The sequence below is a fragment of the Opisthocomus hoazin genome, chromosome 7 (genome assembly GCF_030867145.1).
Source record: "Opisthocomus hoazin isolate bOpiHoa1 chromosome 7, bOpiHoa1.hap1, whole genome shotgun sequence".
NCBI classification, from domain to species: domain Eukaryota; kingdom Metazoa; phylum Chordata; class Aves; order Opisthocomiformes; family Opisthocomidae; genus Opisthocomus; species Opisthocomus hoazin.
The window spans coordinates 75,593,664-75,616,474 of NC_134420.1; the positions used below are offsets into that span (position 1 = coordinate 75,593,664).

The following is a 22,811-nucleotide window of genomic DNA, read 5'->3' on the forward strand; positions in this document are numbered from 1 at the left end:
TGTCCCACTCCCTTTCTCTGACAATCTGTCCTGCTCCTTGTCCTTCGCTTTCCCTTCTCTATCATTCCCCATCCTTCTTCTGGCCTTTCTTCCTTCTCTTTCTACCCTGCTGCCGCAGTGCTTCTTTCTCCACCGCTGTCCTGCTCCCTGGCCCTTGTTTCCTCTCGCCGTCCCTCTGTCCTGGTTCCTGTGCCCCGGTTTTTCTGTTTCTCTGTCCTGCTGCCTGTCTGGTTGTTTCTTGCTAGACCTCGCTGTCCAGCCGGCTCTCCCTTTTTGCCTTTCTCTCCTCCTCTGTCCTGCTTCCTTGTCCTTTCTTCTCTTCTTCTGTCTCTCTGTCCTCTAGCTCCTTGCTGGTTTGTTTTGGGGTTCCCTCCCCGGCACCCCACCACCACCCCACCCCTTCTGGGTCTCTTTGTCTAGATCTGACCCTTTCTTTGTCTCTGTGTCGTGTGCTTTGTTGCCGTCTTTGTCTCTCCTTTCTTCTTCATCTCCTCCCCCTGCCCCCATCTCTCTCTCCCTCTTTCGCGCTCACCGGCCCTACGCTTTCTTGCTCCGTCTCTGCAAGGCTCCTCGTCCCTGTTTTCTTGATTTCTCTACCTCTCTGGCGTTTTCTTTCGACCTTTCTTTCTCTCTGAGCTCCTCGGTCTTCTCCCTTATCTTATTTTCCTCTTCCTAGTGCTCTGCCCTGCTCCCCATCGCTTATTTTCTCTCTCCGTTTCTCTGCCCTGCTCCCCGTCCCTCCCTCCTTTTTCTCTCTGTCATTCTTTCCGCTTCCCTGGACCTCACTCTCTCTGCGATCTCGCGTCCTACTCCCTGTTTGTATCCCACCGTCCTGGTCCCCATCCCTCTCTTTGCCTCTCTATCCCTCTGTCCCTGTTTTTTCTTTCTCCGTCTCTCTGCCCTGCTGCCTAGTTCTGTCCAGTTCCCTTTCTGTTTGCTGGGTTGTTTTTTTTTTTTTTTCCTCGCTTCATTCCTCTGCCTTGCTCTGTGTATTCTGTCCTCTCACTCTCGCAGTGTCCTGCTGTGTGTTACCCATCCTTCTCCCTGTTGTTTTTTTTTTTTTCCTCTTGCTCTGTCCCTCTGTCCTGCTGCCTGGAAGTAATTTTTTATTCTCTGCATTTCTATTCTTCTGACCATGGCTGTTTTTTCATTCTCTACCTCTCTCTCTCCTGCTCCCCACCCTTGCCTTTCTCTCCCTGACGTTCTTTCCTCTTCCCAGTACCTCTGCTTTTCTGTGTCCTTGCACTCCACTTCCTCCGTCTCGCTCTATCACGCTGTCTTGCTCCCCATCCCTCCCTTTCCTTTCTACCCTTCCGATGTGTGTGTCCCCCGAGCCCCCTTTGTACGTGTCCCTGTCAACACCCTTCTGTCATTCTTCTTCCCTTGCTCTTCTTGCTCTTTTTCTCTCTCTTCCTCTGTGCTGCGGCCCATCGCTGTTTTTTCCTCCTCCGTCCCTTTGTCCCGCTCCCTGTCCTTGTCAGTTTTGCCCTGTGCTCTGGCTCCAGTCTTTCCTTGTTTTCTGCATCTCTGTCCTTTTCCCTGTACCCTTTTTCTCTCTGCTCCTCAGTCCTTCTCCCTCGTCTTGTTCTTCTCTTTCTGCCGTCCCTCTCTTTTTGTCTGTGACCCTCTGTGCTCTTCTTCTCCTTCTCAATTTGGAGTTGTGTTATGTGTCCCCCTTCTCTGTGTCTCTTTTCTGCTGTCCTGCTCCCCAGCCCCATTATTTGTTGCTTCGCCCCTCGGTCTTGCTCTCAGTCCCTGTTTTCTCTCGTGCTCCGCCTCGCTGCCGTTCTCTCTGTTGCTCTCGTTTGCTGTCTGTCCCAGCGTCCTGCTCCCTGTCGTGCTCTCTCTTTCACAGTACCTTTCTTTCTGGCGTCCTGTCCCTCACCTGTTTTCTCTGTCACTCTGTCTTTCCTCCTGTCTTTTCCTTGTCCCTCTGGCCTCCTACTCGTCGCTACTTTTTTCTTCCTTTCTCTACCTCTCTGCCTCTGTCCTGTCGCTTTCTTCCTCTCTCTCTGGGCAGTGTTTCTTTCTCCATCTGTGCCCCCTCCCTGTCCCTTTTCTCTTCTTCTCTCTGTCCTCCATCCTCCCCGTAACTCTTTGTCTGTGTATCTCCCTACTGCTGCCTGTCCCTTTGTTTCTCGCCATATGCCCGAGTCCAGCTTGCTGTCCCGTTATTCTCCTCTGTCCTGCTCCTTGGCCTTTTTTCTAGCCCATCACTGATTTTACTTTCTCCACCTCTTTGGCCTGATCTGTGTGTCTCCTGCCCTCGTCCATCTGGCTTGTTCCCTCTACTTGTGTCTCCCTCCAGCGTTCTTTATTCCCCTGATTCAGTTTCTCTCTTGATCCGTCAGTTCTGCTGCCCGCTCGTCATTCTCTCTCTGTCTCTCTCTCTTTCCCTCTGTCCTGTTCCTGCGCGTAGTGCGCGAGCAAGCGAGGCTACGTGCCTAGGGAGCCTCGTCTCGTAAGAGCTGCGAGACATGGACGTTTTCTCTTAGGTGGGGGACAGCCAAGAGACCGGAGTTACGGAAGAGGAGTGGAGGAGAGCAGGAGAGAGAAGCGTCTGAAGCGGCAGAGTCTCCCGGCAGCGCCGAGAGCGAGAGCTGCGGTGAGTGCCGGGCCCTCGGGGCCCCGTCGCCCCTCTTCTGCGTCCAGGCTTTCCCCTGGATCCCGCTCTTTCCCACACTGCTGTGATTTTTGTTCTTTTTTTTTCTCCCTGCCTCCCCCAACCCCCTCCCTTCTCCCGTGTACCTGCTTTCTCCATCTCTGTCTGACCAGCTCCCTGTCCCCATCTTTTAGGTCCTCCCTCTCTGCCCTGTTACCCGTCGCCATTTTTGTTTTCTCCGTCTCTCTCGGTCTGGCTCAAGGTCCTGATTTTTTTAAGTTCCTCCCTCTCTGCCCCGTAGCCTGTCACTTCTGCAGGTCTGTTTCTCCACCCTCTCCCTGTGCGGCTCCCAGCCCCTCTTTCGCACTTCCTCCCTCTGGAGCCTGTGGCCCGTTGCTTTCCCCCCCTCTTATTTCTCTCTCTCTGTCTCCCCGCCCCTGTTTTTTCACTCCTCCTGTCTCTGCTCTAGAGCCCGTCAGGAGTTCTTTCATCCTCTGGCTCTCTCTTTCCAGTTCCCAGGCCCTGTTTTTCAATTTTGTCCTCCTCGGCCCTGTGCCATGGTGCGATTTCATTTCTTTTGCCGTCTCTCCCGGTCCGGCTCCCTGCCAGGATTTTTTAATCCCTCCCTCTCTGTCTTGTAGCCCATTGCTGTTTTCTCTGTCTCTGTGTCCCTCTGTCCGGCTCCCTGTCTTTACTTATTATTTTTGTTGAGTTCCTCCCTCTCTGCCGTGTACGCGGTGCTGTTTACACTTTCGTTCCCGGACGTCTCTCTGTAGATTGCTCCCAGTCCTGTTTGTTTTAATCCCTCCCTCTCTGTCTGTCGTGGTTTAACCTGGCAGCCGGCAACTAAGCACTAGAGAGCCGCTCGCTCGCAGCCCCCACCCCCGCCCCGTTCCCTCCCCAGCGGGATGCGGAGGAGAAATGGACCAAAGGTAAAACTTGTCGCTTGAGATAAAGACAGTTTAGTAAGGCAACAAAGGAAATACTGCTGGTAATGCTAATAACGATGATAATAACAATAATGGCAACAACGCACATGCGAACCAAACTATACGCAGTACAGTTTCTCTCACCACCCGATGACCGGTGCACAGGCAGTCCCCGAGCAGCGATTGCGGAACCCGGAAATCGCAAGTTTCGCTAAATTCCAAAATAGTTTGACCTCCCGGACGAGAGCGGGTTCCAACTCGCGGAAACGAGAACAGCCGATTCCTGCCCCGCAGCCAGCCCCCATGCCTAAGCTGCGCGTGACGTCTGTGGTACAGAGTATTTCCACTGGCCAGCTTGGGCTAGCCCTGTAGCCTGTCGCAGGTGGTGGTGGTGTGTCTCCCCCCCGGCCATTTCTTTCTCGTTGCGCTCTGTCCGGCTTCCTGTCCCTGCTTTTCAATTCTTCCCTCGCTGCCCTGTGGCCCGTTGCTGTCTTCCCTTTTTCTGTCTTTCTGTGTATGGCTCCCGCTGCCTTCCTTTTTGAAATTCCTCCCTCTCCGTCTGGGAGCCCACCGTGGTTTTTCCTTTCTGCGTCTCTCTCTGGCTGGCTTCTGCTCCCTGGGTTTCAATTTCTTCCTTCTGGGCCCTTTAGCCTGTGGCAATTTTACTTCTTTCTCGGGCTCTGGATCCCAATTTTTTAATTCCTCCTCGTCTCCCCTCCCCTGCCCCTTTTTCCAGCTCCCTCCCCGGCTCCCTATCCCTGTGTTTTAATTCCTCCCTCTCTGCTCTCTAGCTGTCGCTGTACTTCCCGTATGCCTTGCTCCGCATCTGGCGCCTCGTCCCTGTCTTTGCATTCCTCCCTCTCCTCCCTATAGCCTTGTCTTTTGTCATCTCTCTGGTCCAGATCCCTATTGTTTTTGCCGCCTTCTCTCTCTGCCTTACTGCCCCTGGCTATTTTTAATTCCTCCCGCTCTGACTGCCTGGCTCCGGATCCCTATTGTTTCATTCCTCCCTCTCTGTCCTGTAGCCCGTCGGTATTTTTTCTTTCTCTAGCTCTCTTTGTCTGGCTCCCTGTCCCTGTTGTTCAGCTTCTTCCTTCTTGGCACTGTAGCGTGTTGTGACTCTGTTTCTTTCTCCACCTCTCTGTCTTCCCAGCTCCTCGTCCCTCACTTCTAAGTCCTCCCTCTCCGTCCTGTTGCCTGTTGGATTCAGCCCTGCCCCCCACCCCCCCCTTCAGTCTTTCTTGCTTGCCGTGCCTGTTTTTTAAGTCCTCCCTCTCTGCCACATCACCCATTGCTTTTTTCTTTTCTCCATCTCTCTACGTGTGTCTCACTGCCCCCGTTTTTTAGTTCTTCCTCTCTGCCCTATGCCCTGCTGCTGTGTTTGCCTTTCTCGGTCCCTCCCTGTGAGGCTCCCTGTCGCCATTTATTAACTCCTGCCTCTTCTTCCTGCACCCACCACTGTTCTCTGCGATCCCCATCTCTCTCTGTGTGGCTCCCCGTCCTCAGTGTTTAATTCGTCCCTCTGCCCCCTGTAGCCCCACGCTATTGGTCTGTCTGTCTCCATCTCTCTGTGTCCAGCTCCCTGGCGCTGTTTTTGGTTTCCCCCAGCCCATCTTGTAGCCCATCACTGGTTTTGTTTCGTTGGTTTTTTGGTCTTCCTCTGTGTCTCGCTGTCCAGCTCCTGGTCGCTGTTCTTCAATCCCTCCGTCTTCCCTGGAGCGTGCTTTTTGCTTTTTTTCCATTCTCCACTGTGCTCTGTCCGGTCCCCTGTTGCTCTTTATCCATTCCTCCCTCTCTGCCCCGTGCCCCGTCACTTCTTCTCCTTTTATTTCTGCCTTTCCCTCTGTCCGACTCCCTGTGCCTGGTTTTTAAATTCCTCCCTCTCTGCCCTGTCACCCGTGCCATCTTTTGCCTTTCTCGGTCTCTCTCTGGCCAGCGCTCTGTCCTTATTCATCGATTCTTCCCTCTCCACCTCGCAGCCTGTTGCTTTTGTCCTTTGTCCTTCTTACTTGTGTCTGTCTCCCTCATGACCCTGTTTTAGAATCCCCCCGTTTCTTTCTGTACACATTGCTCTTGGGCTTTTTGCTCTCTGGCTCTCTTTTGTTCAGCTCCCGCTCCCTACTTCTTAAGTCTTCCCTCTTTTCCCTGCAGCGTGTAGCTATGTGGTTTGTTTCGTGCTGTCCTACCCGCTCTTGCCCCTTCCCTCCGTCGTTTGCGGTCCCGGCTCCCCGTCCATGTTGTCTCATTCCACCCTCTCTGCCCTGTTTTTGTAGCTTTTTTTTTTAGTCTTTCCCCGTCTGTCTCAGTCCGGGTCCTCGCTGTCCCTTTCCCTGCTTCGTGCTTTCTCGTTACACCGCCGCTGTCCAGCCATCTGTCACTTTTCTCCTCTCTTGTAGTGGCCTGCACCCTGCTCCTCATTTTTGGCAGCCTCTGCTGAGCAGCGCGTCGCTCCGGGAGCCGACTGACCGACTGTTCCCCGCTGGAGCAATGGGCGCAGCTGCGGGAAGGACTGCCGAGGTGTCGGAGGGGCAGAGGGAGCGTCGGGGGCCCCGAGCCCCGGCGCAGAGCGGCTCCCGGGACTGGCTGGGTGCGTGACTGAATAAAGACCTGCGGTCCCTTTTGCCCTCGCGGCTGCGTTTGTGCTTGGTTTGCACGGGACGAGGGGCTGCACCAGAGCCCAGGGGTGGAGGGGACGGGCTGTGGGGCTGGGGCAATGGCCCCCTGTTCCTGCCGGGCTCCAGCCGTGGGCCGGGGCCGGGGGAGCCCCGGGTGCGGGCAGCGGGGCTGACGGCTGACCTCTGCCGGTGGAGGGCCCGGTGCTGCCGTGGCCCGGGTGGCCGTGGAGGGGCCGGTGCGAGCCGAGGGAGGAGCGGAGCCGTGGCCGGGCTGCGGCTGCAGCGAAGGAGAAGGTGAGCGTGGGGTGGGCGGGGCGGCCGATGGAGCGGCGGGTCCCCGGGAAAGCCCCCGGGAGGCGGGCGGGGGTATCTGCCGAGCGGGGTCCGTGTGGGAGGCGAGGAGCGGCGGGGGTCCGGCTCCGCTTCGGGCACGGTGACCCCGCAAGCCGAGGCCCGCAGCTCCCGCGGCGTGCTGGGAACTGTAGTGCTGGGGCGCGGCGCGCGCGGTCGGCCGCGCTGCTCCCCGGGGCATGCCGGGAGGTGTAGTCTTCGGGCTGCCGGGCGGCCGAGCCGCGCTGGCCAGGGCATGCCGGGAGGTGTCGTTTTCAGGGACCCGGCTGGCGGGCAGCCGCAGTGCTCTCGGGCACGTGCGGCGAAGCGTCGTCCTTGGTCCCGCCACAGCCCCCGCTGCGCGGGACGAAGGGTAGTTCTGTGGCCGGTTCCGTGTGTTTCTGCAGCCTTCCCGCTGCGCCCGGTCCCCGGAAAGCGGTGCGGCCGCGCCTGGAGAGCGCGTGCCGCGGGGCTCGCTGCTGCCACCCGGTGAGCAAAGTGCGGTACTGCGGCTCGGGTGGCGCCAATGCGCGGTGGCGCCGCGTTCAAGAGCTCGCTGCTGCCACCCGGTGACGAAAGTTCAGTACTGCGGCTCGGGAGGCGCCAATGCGCGGTGCGCCGTGTCAAGCGCTCGCTGCTGCCACCCGGTGAGCAAAGTTCGGTACTGCCGCTCGAGTGGCGCAGGTGCTGTGCGCGCTGAGAGGAGCCGTGCCCCGTGTGTCCGGCGCTGCAATAAAGAACGCCTGCCTGCTTGCTGAAATGCCCAAACGGCTTCAGAGAGTCTTTGTGTTTGCCCAATGACGGCATCGTGGGCTCCAAGCCGTGGGCCGGGGCAGGAGGAGCCCCAGGTGCGGGCAGCGGGGCTCATGGCGACGGCCCCTCCCTCTGCCGGTGGAGGGCCCGGTGCTGCCGTGGCCCGGGTGGCTGTGGAGGGGCCGGTGCGAGCCGAGGGAGGAGCGGAGCCGTAGCCGGGTTGCGGCTGCAGCGAGGGAGAAGGTGAGCGCGGGGTGTGGGAAAGGGTGGATGGGGCGGCGGGTCCCGGGGAAAAGCCCCCGGGAGGGCGGGGTCCGTTTCGGGGGCAAGGAGCGGCGGGGGTGCGGCGCCGTGTCGGAGCCGCGAGTCGGGGGCTGCCCGGAGGGGGAGGCGCGCGGCAGGGCGCTGCCCGGAGCCGTGCGGCGGTGCCGCCCGGTGGCGGCGGCGCGGGCTGCCCGGAGCCGGAGCCGGAGCCGCAGCCGGAGCCGCAGCCGGGCGGCGGCGCCGCGCCGTACCCGCTGTCGCCGCCCTCTGGCCGCAATGCGGTACTGCAGCCCGGCGCTCCGCGCAGGGACTGGCCCCTCCGGCGCGCCGTCGGCGCGTGGCGCATGCGCGGTGCGGCTGAGCGGCATGGCGGCGGCCGGGTGGCGGGTGCTGGGGCGGCGGGGGAGCAGAGAGGCCAGCGGTGAGGCGCGGGCTCCCCTCCGGCGGGTGCGGGGATGCGTGGTGGCTGCCCGAGGGTGGTGGGACGGGAAGCTTCGAGCCGCCCGCTGCGGCGGGCTGCTGGTGCGCTGGAGGCGAGCCGGGTGCGGGCAGCCCCGGGGCCAGAGGCGGGAGGTGATGGAAGGGAAGAGGGGAAGGAGGCGGGCACCCCCCGCAGCTCGCCAGCGCTCCCCCGGCCCCGCTCGCCCCGCGCAGCCGCCGCCAGCTCCAGCACGTCCCCTGAAGCCTGTCCCGGAGCCCCCGGCCTCTCCCAAGGCCCGTGGTGCGGGCGGCACGCTGGCCCTCGAGCGTGCCTCAGTCTCCCTTAACGCGGTCGCCGCTGCTTCTTTCTCTGTGGCAGGGGCCGCGCTGAGGACGAGTTTGTCCGTTCCTGCCCTGGGGATGCCGTTGGCTGCGCCCGCTCCAGGCTTGTGGGGGCTGCGTGTGCCGGGCCTCGCTCTCCTGGTGGCGAAAAGGGAGAGGCGGAGCGCTGAGTGGCTGCGGACAGGAGCTGGCGTGGCTGAAGCTGGAGAGTCCCGAGAAGGCTGAAGAAGAAATGGAAGGCCACCAGGCTGGCAGCTGCCTGGCGCTGCAGGCAGGAGAGAGCCTGCCTCTGCGGGTGAGGAAGGCTCCCTCTTGGTAGCCCGCAGCAGGCCAGGCCGCCAGTGTGCCCCGCAGGGTCTGTATGTGTCACCAGCAGCAGCGTGGTACGGTTGTGGAGCGCGCGAGCGAGGTTACGTGCCTAGGGAACCTCGTCTCGTCAGAGCTGCGAGACATGCGTGTTTTCTCTTAGGTAGAGGACAGCCAAGCGACCGGAGTTACGGAAGAGGAAGGGAGGAGAGCAGGGGAGAGAAGCGTCTGAAGCGGCAGAGTCTCCCGGCAGCGCCGAGAGCGAGAGCTGCGGTGAGTGCCAGGCCCTCGGGGCCCTGTCGCCCCTCTTCTGCGTCCCGAGCTGTCCCCTGGATCCCTCTCTCTCCCACGCTGCTGTGATTTTTTTTTTTTTTCTTTTCCTTTCCCTGTACCTCCCGCCTTCTGTCTGTGTTTGTGTCCTGCTCCCTCTCCCTCTTTTTCTCCCTCCAGAATTTCTCTAGCTGGCTCCCTGTCTCTATTTCTCTGTCCTGCTGCCTGTCCGGTCGTTTCTTGCTATACGTCCCTGTTCAGCCGGCTCTCCCTTTTTTGCCTTTCTCTCCTTCTCTGTCCTGCTTCATGGCCCTTTCTTGTCTTTCTCTCTCTCTCTCTGTTCTCTAGCCCCTTGCTGGTTTGTTTTGGGGTTTTCCTGCACCCCCGCCCCCTTCTTGGTCTCTTTGTCTAGATCTGACCCTTTCTTTGTTTCTCGGTCCCTTTTTTCCTGTTCGCTGTCCTTTTTCTCTCTCTGTCTGTGTGTCCTGCGCTCCGTTGCCATCTTTGTCTTTCCTTTCTTCTTCATCTCCTCCCCCTGCCCCCATCTCTCGCTCACCGGCCCTACGCTTTCGTGCTCCGTCTCTGCAAGGCTCCTCGTCCCTGTTTTTCTTGATTTCTCTACCTCTCTGGCGTTTTCTTTCGACCTTTCTTTCTCTCTGAGCTCCTCGGTCTTCTCCCTTATCTTATTTTCCTCTTCCTAGTGCTCTGCCCTGCTCCCCATCGCTTGTTTTCTCTCTCCCGTTTCTCTGCCCTGCTCCCCCACCCTCTGTCTCTTTCTCCATCCCCCTCTGCTGCTCCACAGCAGTGTTGTTCCTTTCTCCAGCTTTCTGACCTGCTCCCCCCCGACCCTGGTTGACCTTCCCAGGTTTTGTTCTGCGTCTCCATCCTGCAGCTGTCCTGATCTGTCCTTTTATGCCCTTCTCTTTCTGTCTCTTTTCGTGTGTCCCCGCTGCTTTTTTCCCGTCTCTGTCCAGATTCCTGTCCCTTTCCTTTCTCTTCTTGCTGTCCTGGTGCCCTGCTTCCTCTTGCTGTTTTTTCTGCCTTTCTCTCTCTGCACCATTCCCTCTCCCATCCTTTATTTCTCTATCCCCCTGTGCAGATAGCTGTCCCTTCTTTCCTTTCTCTCTTCCTCGGTATTTTTTTCTTTCTCCGTACGTCTCTCCCACTGCCCGTCACGGTTACTTCCCCCCCCCTCCCCCCCATGCTGTCCTGCTCTCTGTCCCTTTTCTCTCTCTGTCATTTTGTCCTGCTCCCTGTGTCTGTTTTTTTAATTCCTCCCTCACTGTCCCTCAGCCCGGTGCTGTTTTTTCCCTTTTCCGCCTCTCTCTCCTGCTGCCCACTGAGGCTTTTCCCCCTCCGTCTCTGTCCTGCTCCCCTGTCTCTTATTTTTGCCTGTCTTTCTCTTTATCCTGCCTCCCTGTCCCCTTTTTCTCTCTCAGTATCACCTTGTCCCACTCCCTTTCTCTGACAATCTGTCCTGCTCCTTGTCCTTCGCTTTCCCTTCTCTATCATTCCCCATCCTTCTTCTGGCCTTTCTTCCTTCTCTTTCTACCCTGCTGCTGCAGTGCTTCTTTCTCCACCGCTGTCCTGCTCCCTGGCCCTTGTTTCCTCTCGCCGTCCCTCTGTCCTGGTTCCTGTGCCCCGGTTTTTCTGTTTCTCTGTCCTGCTGCCTGTCTGGTTGTTTCTTGCTAGACCTCGCTGTCCAGCCGGCTCTCCCTTTTTGCCTTTCTCTCCTCCTCTGTCCTGCTTCCTTGTCCTTTCTTCTCTTCTTCTGTCTCTCTGTCCTCTAGCTCCTTGCTGGTTTGTTTTGGGGTTCCCTCCCCGGCACCCCACCACCACCCCACCCCTTCTGGGTCTCTTTGTCTAGATCTGACCCTTTCTTTGTCTCTGTGTCGTGTGCTTTGTTGCCGTCTTTGTCTCTCCTTTCTTCTTCATCTCCTCCCCCTGCCCCCATCTCTCTCTCCCTCTTTCGCGCTCACCGGCCCTACGCTTTCTTGCTCCGTCTCTGCAAGGCTCCTCGTCCCTGTTTTCTTGATTTCTCTACCTCTCTGGCGTTTTCTTTCGACCTTTCTTTCTCTCTGAGCTCCTCGGTCTTCTCCCTTATCTTATTTTCCTCTTCCTAGTGCTCTGCCCTGCTCCCCATCGCTTATTTTCTCTCTCCGTTTCTCTGCCCTGCTCCCCGTCCCTCCCTCCTTTTTCTCTCTGTCATTCTTTCCGCTTCCCTGGACCTCACTCTCTCTGCGATCTCGCGTCCTACTCCCTGTTTGTATCCCACCGTCCTGGTCCCCATCCCTCTCTTTGCCTCTCTATCCCTCTGTCCCTGTTTTTTCTTTCTCCGTCTCTCTGCCCTGCTGCCTAGTTCTGTCCAGTTCCCTTTCTGTTTGCTGGGTTGTTTTTTTTTTTTTTTCCTCGCTTCATTCCTCTGCCTTGCTCTGTGTATTCTGTCCTCTCACTCTCGCAGTGTCCTGCTGTGTGTTACCCATCCTTCTCCCTGTTGTTTTTTTTTTTTTCCTCTTGCTCTGTCCCTCTGTCCTGCTGCCTGGAAGTAATTTTTTATTCTCTGCATTTCTATTCTTCTGACCATGGCTGTTTTTTCATTCTCTACCTCTCTCTCTCCTGCTCCCCACCCTTGCCTTTCTCTCCCTGACGTTCTTTCCTCTTCCCAGTACCTCTGCTTTTCTGTGTCCTTGCACTCCACTTCCTCCGTCTCGCTCTATCACGCTGTCTTGCTCCCCATCCCTCCCTTTCCTTTCTACCCTTCCGATGTGTGTGTCCCCCGAGCCCCCTTTGTACGTGTCCCTGTCAACACCCTTCTGTCATTCTTCTTCCCTTGCTCTTCTTGCTCTTTTTCTCTCTCTTCCTCTGTGCTGCGGCCCATCGCTGTTTTTTCCTCCTCCGTCCCTTTGTCCCGCTCCCTGTCCTTGTCAGTTTTGCCCTGTGCTCTGGCTCCAGTCTTTCCTTGTTTTCTGCATCTCTGTCCTTTTCCCTGTACCCTTTTTCTCTCTGCTCCTCAGTCCTTCTCCCTCGTCTTGTTCTTCTCTTTCTGCCGTCCCTCTCTTTTTGTCTGTGACCCTCTGTGCTCTTCTTCTCCTTCTCAATTTGGAGTTGTGTTATGTGTCCCCCTTCTCTGTGTCTCTTTTCTGCTGTCCTGCTCCCCAGCCCCATTATTTGTTGCTTCGCCCCTCGGTCTTGCTCTCAGTCCCTGTTTTCTCTCGTGCTCCGCCTCGCTGCCGTTCTCTCTGTTGCTCTCGTTTGCTGTCTGTCCCAGCGTCCTGCTCCCTGTCGTGCTCTCTCTTTCACAGTACCTTTCTTTCTGGCGTCCTGTCCCTCACCTGTTTTCTCTGTCACTCTGTCCTTCCTCCTGTCTTTTCCTTGTCCCTCTGGCCTCCTACTCGTCGCTACTTTTTTCTTCCTTTCTCTACCTCTCTGCCTCTGTCCTGTCGCTTTCTTCCTCTCTCTCTGGGCAGTGTTTCTTTCTCCATCTGTGCCCCCTCCCTGTCCCTTTTCTCTTATTCTCTCTGTCCTCCGTCCTCCCCGTAACTCTTTGTCTGTGTATCACCATACTGCTGCCTGTCCCTTTGTTTCTCGCTATATGCCCCTGTCCAGCTTGCTGTCCCGTTGTTCTCCTCTGTCCTGCTCCTTGGCCTTTTTTCTAGCCCATCACTGATTTTACTTTCTCCACCTCTTTGGCCTGATCTGTGTGTCTCCTGCCCTCGTCCATCTGGCTTGTTCCCTCTACTTGTGTCTCCCTCCAGCGTTCTTTATTCCCCTGATTCAGTTTCTCTCTTGATCCGTCAGTTCTGCTGCCCGCTCGTCATTCTCTCTCTGTCTCTCTCTCTTTCCCTCTGTCCTGTTCCTGCGCGTAGTGCGCGAGCAAGCGAGGCTACGTGCCTAGGGAGCCTCGTCTCGTAAGAGCTGCGAGACATGGACGTTTTCTCTTAGGTGGGGGACAGCCAAGAGACCGGAGTTACGGAAGAGGAGTGGAGGAGAGCAGGAGAGAGAAGCGTCTGAAGCGGCAGAGTCTCCCGGCAGCGCCGAGAGCGAGAGCTGCGGTGAGTGCCGGGCCCTCGGGGCCCCGTCGCCCCTCTTCTGCGTCCAGGCTTTCCCCTGGATCCCGCTCTTTCCCACACTGCTGTGATTTTTGTTCTTTTTTTTTCTCCCTGCCTCCCCCAACCCCCTCCCTTCTCCCGTGTACCTGCTTTCTCCATCTCTGTCTGACCAGCTCCCTGTCCCCATCTTTTAGGTCCTCCCTCTCTGCCCTGTTACCCGTCGCCATTTTTGTTTTCTCCGTCTCTCTCGGTCTGGCTCAAGGTCCTGATTTTTTTAAGTTCCTCCCTCTCTGCCCCGTAGCCTGTCACTTCTGCAGGTCTGTTTCTCCACCCTCTCCCTGTGCGGCTCCCAGCCCCTCTTTCGCACTTCCTCCCTCTGGAGCCTGTGGCCCGTTGCTTTCCCCCCCTCTTATTTCTCTCTCTCTGTCTCCCCGCCCCTGTTTTTTCACTCCTCCTGTCTCTGCTCTAGAGCCCGTCAGGAGTTCTTTCATCCTCTGGCTCTCTCTTTCCAGTTCCCAGGCCCTGTTTTTCAATTTTGTCCTCCTCGGCCCTGTGCCATGGTGCGATTTCATTTCTTTTGCCGTCTCTCCCGGTCCGGCTCCCTGCCAGGATTTTTTAATCCCTCCCTCTCTGTCTTGTAGCCCATTGCTGTTTTCTCTGTCTCTGTGTCCCTCTGTCCGGCTCCCTGTCTTTACTTATTATTTTTGTTGAGTTCCTCCCTCTCTGCCGTGTACGCGGTGCTGTTTACACTTTCGTTCCCGGACGTCTCTCTGTAGATTGCTCCCAGTCCTGTTTGTTTTAATCCCTCCCTCTCTGTCTGTCGTGGTTTAACCTGGCAGCCGGCAACTAAGCACTAGAGAGCCGCTCGCTCGCAGCCCCCACCCCCGCCCCGTTCCCTCCCCAGCGGGATGCGGAGGAGAAATGGACCAAAGGTAAAACTTGTCGCTTGAGATAAAGACAGTTTAGTAAGGCAACAAAGGAAATACTGCTGGTAATGCTAATAACGATGATAATAACAATAATGGCAACAACGCACATGCGAACCAAACTATACGCAGTACAGTTTCTCTCACCACCCGATGACCGGTGCACAGGCAGTCCCCGAGCAGCGATTGCGGAACCCGGAAATCGCAAGTTTCGCTAAATTCCAAAATAGTTTGACCTCCCGGACGAGAGCGGGTTCCAACTCGCGGAAACGAGAACAGCCGATTCCTGCCCCGCAGCCAGCCCCCATGCCTAAGCTGCGCGTGACGTCTGTGGTACAGAGTATTTCCACTGGCCAGCTTGGGCTAGCCCTGTAGCCTGTCGCAGGTGGTGGTGGTGTGTCTCCCCCCCGGCCATTTCTTTCTCGTTGCGCTCTGTCCGGCTTCCTGTCCCTGCTTTTCAATTCTTCCCTCGCTGCCCTGTGGCCCGTTGCTGTCTTCCCTTTTTCTGTCTTTCTGTGTATGGCTCCCGCTGCCTTCCTTTTTGAAATTCCTCCCTCTCCGTCTGGGAGCCCACCGTGGTTTTTCCTTTCTGCGTCTCTCTCTGGCTGGCTTCTGCTCCCTGGGTTTCAATTTCTTCCTTCTGGGCCCTTTAGCCTGTGGCAATTTTACTTCTTTCTCGGGCTCTGGATCCCAATTTTTTAATTCCTCCTCGTCTCCCCTCCCCCGCCCCTTTTTCCAGCTCCCTCCCCGGCTCCCTATCCCTGTGTTTTAATTCCTCCCTCTCTGCTCTCTAGCTGTCGCTGTACTTCCCGTATGCCTTGCTCCGCATCTGGCGCCTCGTCCCTGTCTTTGCATTCCTCCCTCTCCTCCCTATAGCCTTGTCTTTTGTCATCTCTCTGGTCCAGATCCCTATTGTTTTTGCCGCCTTCTCTCTCTGCCTTACTGCCCCTGGCTATTTTTAATTCCTCCCGCTCTGACTGCCTGGCTCCGGATCCCTATTGTTTCATTCCTCCCTCTCTGTCCTGTAGCCCGTCGGTATTTTTTCTTTCTCTAGCTCTCTTTGTCTGGCTCCCTGTCCCTGTTGTTCAGCTTCTTCCTTCTTGGCACTGTAGCGTGTTGTGACTCTGTTTCTTTCTCCACCTCTCTGTCTTCCCAGCTCCTCGTCCCTCACTTCTAAGTCCTCCCTCTCCGTCCTGTTGCCTGTTGGATTCAGCCCTGCCCCCCACCCCCCCCTTCAGTCTTTCTTGCTTGCCGTGCCTGTTTTTTAAGTCCTCCCTCTCTGCCACATCACCCATTGCTTTTTTCTTTTCTCCATCTCTCTACGTGTGTCTCACTGCCCCCGTTTTTTAGTTCTTCCTCTCTGCCCTATGCCCTGCTGCTGTGTTTGCCTTTCTCGGTCCCTCCCTGTGAGGCTCCCTGTCGCCATTTATTAACTCCTGCCTCTTCTTCCTGCACCCACCACTGTTCTCTGCGATCCCCATCTCTCTCTGTGTGGCTCCCCGTCCTCAGTGTTTAATTCGTCCCTCTGCCCCCTGTAGCCCCACGCTATTGGTCTGTCTGTCTCCATCTCTCTGTGTCCAGCTCCCTGGCGCTGTTTTTGGTTTCCCCCAGCCCATCTTGTAGCCCATCACTGGTTTTGTTTCGTTGGTTTTTTGGTCTTCCTCTGTGTCTCGCTGTCCAGCTCCTGGTCGCTGTTCTTCAATCCCTCCGTCTTCCCTGGAGCGTGCTTTTTGCTTTTTTTCCATTCTCCACTGTGCTCTGTCCGGTCCCCTGTTGCTCTTTATCCATTCCTCCCTCTCTGCCCCGTGCCCCGTCACTTCTTCTCCTTTTATTTCTGCCTTTCCCTCTGTCCGACTCCCTGTGCCTGGTTTTTAAATTCCTCCCTCTCTGCCCTGTCACCCGTGCCATCTTTTGCCTTTCTCGGTCTCTCTCTGGCCAGCGCTCTGTCCTTATTCATCGATTCTTCCCTCTCCACCTCGCAGCCTGTTGCTTTTGTCCTTTGTCCTTCTTACTTGTGTCTGTCTCCCTCATGACCCTGTTTTAGAATCCCCCCGTTTCTTTCTGTACACATTGCTCTTGGGCTTTTTGCTCTCTGGCTCTCTTTTGTTCAGCTCCCGCTCCCTACTTCTTAAGTCTTCCCTCTTTTCCCTGCAGCGTGTAGCTATGTGGTTTGTTTCGTGCTGTCCTACCCGCTCTTGCCCCTTCCCTCCGTCGTTTGCGGTCCCGGCTCCCCGTCCATGTTGTCTCATTCCACCCTCTCTGCCCTGTTTTTGTAGCTTTTTTTTTTAGTCTTTCCCCGTCTGTCTCAGTCCGGGTCCTCGCTGTCCCTTTCCCTGCTTCGTGCTTTCTCGTTACACCGCCGCTGTCCAGCCATCTGTCACTTTTCTCCTCTCTTGTAGTGGCCTGCACCCTGCTCCTCATTTTTGGCAGCCTCTGCTGAGCAGCGCGTCGCTCCGGGAGCCGACTGACCGACTGTTCCCCGCTGGAGCAACGGGCGCAGCTGCGGGAAGGACTGCCGAGGTGTCGGAGGGGCAGAGGGAGCGTCGGGGGCCCCGAGCCCCGGCGCAGAGCGGCTCCCGGGACTGGCTGGGTGCGTGACTGAATAAAGACCTGCGGTCCCTTTTGCCCTCGCGGCTGCGTTTGTGCTTGGTTTGCACGGGACGAGGGGCTGCACCAGAGCCCAGGGGTGGAGGGGACGGGCTGTGGGGCTGGGGCAATGGCCCCCTGTTCCTGCCGGGCTCCAGCCGTGGGCCGGGGCCGGGGGAGCCCCGGGTGCGGGCAGCGGGGCTGACGGCTGACCTCTGCCGGTGGAGGGCCCGGTGCTGCCGTGGCCCGGGTGGCCGTGGAGGGGCCGGTGCGAGCCGAGGGAGGAGCGGAGCCGTGGCCGGGCTGCGGCTGCAGCGAAGGAGAAGGTGAGCGTGGGGTGGGCGGGGCGGCCGATGGAGCGGCGGGTCCCCGGGAAAGCCCCCGGGAGGCGGGCGGGGGTATCTGCCGAGCGGGGTCCGTGTGGGAGGCGAGGAGCGGCGGGGGTCCGGCTCCGCTTCGGGCACGGTGACCCCGCAAGCCGAGGCCCGCAGCTCCCGCGGCGTGCTGGGAACTGTAGTGCTGGGGCGCGGCGCGCGCGGTCGGCCGCGCTGCTCCCCGGGGCATGCCGGGAGGTGTAGTCTTCGGGCTGCCGGGCGGCCGAGCCGCGCTGGCCAGGGCATGCCGGGAGGTGTCGTTTTCAGGGACCCGGCTGGCGGGCAGCCGCAGTGCTCTCGGGCACGTGCGGCGAAGCGTCGTCCTTGGTCCCGCCACAGCCCCCGCTGCGCGGGACGAAGGGTAGTTCTGTGGCCGGTTCCGTGTGTTTCTGCAGCCTTCCCGCTGCGCCCGGTCCCCGGAAAGCGGTGCGGCCGCGCCTGGAGAGCGCGTGCCGCGGGGCTCGCTGCTGCCACCCGGTGAGCAAAGTGCGGTACTGCGGCTCGGGTGGCGCCAATGCGCGGTGGCGCCGCGTTCAAGAGCTCGCTGCTGCCACCCGGTGACGAAAGTTCAGTACTGCGGCTCGGGAGGCGCCAATGCGCGGTGCGCCGTGTCAAGCGCTCGCTGCTGCCACCCGGTGAGCAAAGTTCGGTACTGCCGCTCGAGTGGCGCAGGTGCTGTGCGCGCTGAGAGGAGCCGTGCCCCGTGTGTCCGGCGCTGCAATAAAGAACGCCTGCCTGCTTGCTGAAATGCCCAAACGGCTTCAGAGAATCTTTGTGTTTGCCCAATGACGGCATCGTGGGCTCCAAGCCGTGGGCCGGGGCAGGAGGAGCCCCAGGTGCGGGCAGCGGGGCTCATGGCGACGGCCCCTCCCTCTGCCGGTGGAGGGCCCGGTGCTGCCGTGGCCCGGGTGGCTGTGGAGGGGCCGGTGCGAGCCGAGGGAGGAGCGGAGCCGTAGCCGGGTTGCGGCTGCAGCGAGGGAGAAGGTGAGCGCGGGGTGTGGGAAAGGGTGGATGGGGCGGCGGGTCCCGGGGAAAAGCCCCCGGGAGGGCGGGGTCCGTTTCGGGGGCAAGGAGCGGCGGGGGTGCGGCGCCGTGTCGGAGCCGCGAGTCGGGGGCTGCCCGGAGGGGGAGGCGCGCGGCAGGGCGCTGCCCGGAGCCGTGCGGCGGTGCCGCCCGGTGGCGGCGGCGCGGGCTGCCCGGAGCCGGAGCCGGAGCCGCAGCCGGAGCCGCAGCCGGGCGGCGGCGCCGCGCCGTACCCGCTGTCGCCGCCCTCTGGCCGCAATGCGGTACTGCAGCCCGGCGCTCCGCGCAGGGACTGGCCCCTCCGGCGCGCCGTCGGCGCGTGGCGCATGCGCGGTGCGGCTGAGCGGCATGGCGGCGGCCGGGTGGCGGGTGCTGGGGCGGCGGGGGAGCAGAGAGGCCAGCGGTGAGGCGCGGGCTCCCCTCCGGCGGGTACGGGGGTGCGTGGTGGCTGCCCGAGGGTGGTGGGACGGGAAGCTTCGAGCCGCCCGCTGCGGCGGGCTGCTGGTGCGCTGGAGGCGAGCCGGGTGCGGGCAGCCCCGGGGCCAGAGGCGGGAGGTGATGGAAGGGAAGAGGGGAAGGAGGCGGGCACCCCCCGCAGCTCGCCAGCGCTCCCCCGGCCCCGCTCGCCCCGCGCAGCCGCCGCCAGCTCCAGCACGTCCCCTGAAGCCTGTCCCGGAGCCCCCGGGCTCTCCCAAGGCCCGTGGTGCGGGCGGCACGCTGGCCCTCGAGCGTGCCTCAGTCTCCCTTAACGCGGTCGCCGCTGCTTCTTTCTCTGTGGCAGGGGCCGCGCTGAGGACGAGTTTGTCCGTTCCTGCCCTGGGGATGCCGTTGGCTGCGCCCGCTCCAGGCTTGTGGGGGCTGCGTGTGCCGGGCCTCGCTCTCCTGGTGGCGGAAAGGGAGAGGCGGAGCGCTGAGTGGCTGCGGACAGGAGCTGGCGTGGCTGAAGCTGGAGAGTCCCGAGAAGGCTGAAGAAGAAATGGAAGGCCACCAGGCTGGCAGCTGCCTGGCGCTGCAGGCAGGAGAGAGCCTGCCTCTGCGGGTGAGGAAGGCTCCCTCTTGGTAGCCCGCAGCAGGCCAGGCCGCCAGTGTGCCCCGCAGGGTCTGTATGTGTCACCAGCAGCAGCATGGTACGGTTGTGGAGCGCGCGAGCGAGGTTACGTGCCTAGGGAACCTCGTCTCGTCAGAGCTGCGAGACATGCGTGTTTTCTCTTAGGTAGAGGACAGCCAAGCGACCGGAGTTACGGAAGAGGAAGGGAGGAGAGCAGGGGAGAGAAGCGTCTGAAGCGGCAGAGTCTCCCGGCAGCGCCGAGAGCGAGAGCTGCGGTGAGTGCCAGGCCCTCGGGGCCCTGTCGCCCCTCTTCTGCGTCCCGAGCTGTCCCCTGGATCCCTCTCTCTCCCACGCTGCTGTGATTTTTTTTTTTTTTTTTCTTTTCCTTTCCCTGTACCTCCCGCCTTCTGTCTGTGTTTGTGTCCTGCTCCCTCTCCCTCTTTTTCTCCCTCCAGAATTTCTCTAGCTGGCTCCCTGTCTCTATTTCTCTGTCCTGCTGCCTGTCCGGTCGTTTCTTGCTATACGTCCCTGTTCAGCCGGCTCTCCCTTTTTTGCCTTTCTCTCCTTCTCTGTCCTGCTTCATGGCCCTTTCTTGTCTTTCTCTCTCTCTCTCTGTTCTCTAGCCCCTTGCTGGTTTGTTTTGGGGTTTTCCTGCACCCCCGCCCCCTTCTTGGTCTCTTTGTCTAGATCTGACCCTTTCTTTGTTTCTCGGTCCCTTTTTTCCTGTTCGCTGTCCTTTTTCTCTCTCTGTCTGTGTGTCCTGCGCTCCGTTGCCATCTTTGTCTCTCCTTTCTTCTTCATCTCCTCCCCCTGCCCCCATCTCTCGCTCACCGGCCCTACGCTTTCGTGCTCCGTCTCTGCAAGGCTCCTCGTCCCTGTTTTTCTTGATTTCTCTACCTCTCTGGCGTTTTCTTTCGACCTTTCTTTCTCTCTGAGCTCCTCGGTCTTCTCCCTTATCTTATTTTCCTCTTCCTAGTGCTCTGCCCTGCTCCCCATCGCTTGTTTTCTCTCTCCCGTTTCTCTGCCCTGCTCCCCCACCCTCTGTCTCTTTCTCCATCCCCCTCTGCTGCTCCACAGCAGTGTTGTTCCTTTCTCCAGCTTTCTGACCTGCTCCCCCCCGACCCTGGTTGACCTTCCCAGGTTTTGTTCTGCGTCTCCATCCTGCAGCTGTCCTGATCTGTCCTTTTATGCCCTTCTCTTTCTGTCTCTTTTCGTGTGTCCCCGCTGCTTTTTTCCCGTCTCTGTCCAGATTCCTGTCCCTTTCCTTTCTCTTCTTGCTGTCCTGGTGCCCTGCTTCCTCTTGCTGTTTTTTCTGCCTTTCTCTCTCTGCACCATTCCCTCTCCCATCCTTTATTTCTCTATCCCCCTGTGCAGATAGCTGTCCCTTCTTTCCTTTCTCTCTTCCTCGGTATTTTTTTCTTTCTCCGTACGTCTCTCCCACTGCCCGTCACGGTTACTTCCCCCCCCCTCCCCCCCATGCTGTCCTGCTCTCTGTCCCTTTTCTCTCTCTGTCATTTTGTCCTGCTCCCTGTGTCTGTTTTTTTAATTCCTCCCTCACTGTCCCTCAGCCCGGTGCTGTTTTTTCCCTTTTCCGCCTCTCTCTCCTGCTGCCCACTGAGGCTTTTCCCCCTCCGTCTCTGTCCTGCTCCCCTGTCTCTTATTTTTGCCTGTCTTTCTCTTTATCCTGCCTCCCTGTCCCCTTTTTCTCTCTCAGTATCACCTTGTCCCACTCCCTTTCTCTGACAATCTGTCCTGCTCCTTGTCCTTCGCTTTCCCTTCTCTATCATTCCCCATCCTTCTTCTGGCCTTTCTTCCTTCTCTTTCTACCCTGCTGCCGCAGTGCTTCTTTCTCCACCGCTGTCCTGCTCCCTGGCCCTTGTTTCCTCTCGCCGTCCCTCTGTCCTGGTTCCTGTGCCCCGGTTTTTCTGTTTCTCTGTCCTGCTGCCTGTCTGGTTGTTTCTTGCTAGACCTCGCTGTCCAGCCGGCTCTCCCTTTTTGCCTTTCTCTCCTCCTCTGTCCTGCTTCCTTGTCCTTTCTTCTCTTCTTCTGTCTCTCTGTCCTCTAGCTCCTTGCTGGTTTGTTTTGGGGTTCCCTCCCCGGCACCCCACCACCACCCCACCCCTTCTGGGTCTCTTTGTCTAGATCTGACCCTTTCTTTGTCTCTGTGTCGTGTGCTTTGTTGCCGTCTTTGTCTCTCCTTTCTTCTTCATCTCCTCCCCCTGCCCCCATCTCTCTCTCCCTCTTTCGCGCTCACCGGCCCTACGCTTTCTTGCTCCGTCTCTGCAAGGCTCCTCGTCCCTGTTTTTCTTGATTTCTCTACCTCTCTGGCGTTTTCTTTCGACCTTTCTTTCTCTCTGAGCTCCTCGGTCTTCTCCCTTGTCTTATTTTCCTCTTCCTAGTGCTCTGCCCTGCTCCCCATCGCTTATTTTCTCTCTCCGTTTCTCTGCCCTGCTCCCCGTCCCTCCCTCCTTTTTCTCTCTGTCATTCTTTCCGCTTCCCTGGACCTCACTCTCTCTGCGATCTCGCGTCCTACTCCCTGTTTGTATCCCACCGTCCTGGTCCCCATCCCTCTCTTTGCCTCTCTATCCCTCTGTCCCTGTTTTTTCTTTCTCCGTCTCTCTGCCCTGCTGCCTAGTTCTGTCCAGTTCCCTTTCTGTTTGCTGGGTTGTTTTTTTTTTTTTTTCCTCGCTTCATTCCTCTGCCTTGCTCTGTGTATTCTGTCCTCTCACTCTCGCAGTGTCCTGCTGTGTGTTACCCATCCTTCTCCCTGTTGTTTTTTTTTTTTTCCTCTTGCTCTGTCCCTCTGTCCTGCTGCCTGGAAGTAATTTTTTATTCTCTGCATTTCTATTCTTCTGACCATGGCTGTTTTTTCATTCTCTACCTCTCTCTCTCCTGCTCCCCACCCTTGCCTTTCTCTCCCTGACGTTCTTTCCTCTTCCCAGTACCTCTGCTTTTCTGTGTCCTTGCACTCCACTTCCTCCGTCTCGCTCTATCACGCTGTCTTGCTCCCCATCCCTCCCTTTCCTTTCTACCCTTCCGATGTGTGTGTCCCCCGAGCCCCCTTTGTACGTGTCCCTGTCAACACCCTTCTGTCATTCTTCTTCCCTTGCTCTTCTTGCTCTTTTTCTCTCTCTTCCTCTGTGCTGCGGCCCATCGCTGTTTTTTCCTCCTCCGTCCCTTTGTCCCGCTCCCTGTCCTTGTCAGTTTTGCCCTGTGCTCTGGCTCCAGTCTTTCCTTGTTTTCTGCATCTCTGTCCTTTTCCCTGTACCCTTTTTCTCTCTGCTCCTCAGTCCTTCTCCCTCGTCTTGTTCTTCTCTTTCTGCCGTCCCTCTCTTTTTGTCTGTGACCCTCTGTGCTCTTCTTCTCCTTCTCAATTTGGAGTTGTGTTATGTGTCCCCCTTCTCTGTGTCTCTTTTCTGCTGTCCTGCTCCCCAGCCCCATTATTTGTTGCTTCGCCCCTCGGTCTTGCTCTCAGTCCCTGTTTTCTCTCGTGCTCCGCCTCGCTGCCGTTCTCTCTGTTGCTCTCGTTTGCTGTCTGTCCCAGCGTCCTGCTCCCTGTCGTGCTCTCTCTTTCACAGTACCTTTCTTTCTGGCGTCCTGTCCCTCACCTGTTTTCTCTGTCACTCTGTCCTTCCTCCTGTCTTTTCCTTGTCCCTCTGGCCTCCTACTCGTCGCTACTTTTTTCTTCCTTTCTCTACCTCTCTGCCTCTGTCCTGTCGCTTTCTTCCTCTCTCTCTGGGCAGTGTTTCTTTCTCCATCTGTGCCCCCTCCCTGTCCCTTTTTTCTTCTTCTCTCTGTCCTCCATCCTCACCGTAACTCTTTGTCTGTGTATCTCCCTACTGCTGCCTGTCCCTTTGTTTCTCGCCATATGCCCGTGTCCAGCTTGCTGTCCCGTTATTCTCCTCTGTCCTGCTCCTTGGCCTTTTTTCTAGCCCATCACTGATTTTACTTTCTCCACCTCTTTGGCCTGATCT

General features: G+C 58.3%; 1 protein-coding gene across 1 annotated transcript in view; it reads left to right on the forward strand.

The window, feature by feature from the left end:
• LOC142362052 (uncharacterized) overlaps positions 1–13,845 on the forward strand; it is a 68,565-nt gene extending 54,720 nt beyond the window's left edge. The window contains exons 2-3 of the mRNA XM_075427175.1: positions 2,496–2,605; positions 12,774–13,845. Coding sequence (XP_075283290.1) covers positions 2,496–2,605; positions 12,774–13,591 — 928 coding nt within the window. The 3' untranslated portion in view covers positions 13,592–13,845. The remainder of the gene's footprint in view (positions 1–2,495; positions 2,606–12,773) is intronic.
• Positions 13,846–22,811: the final 8,966 nt, after the last annotated feature.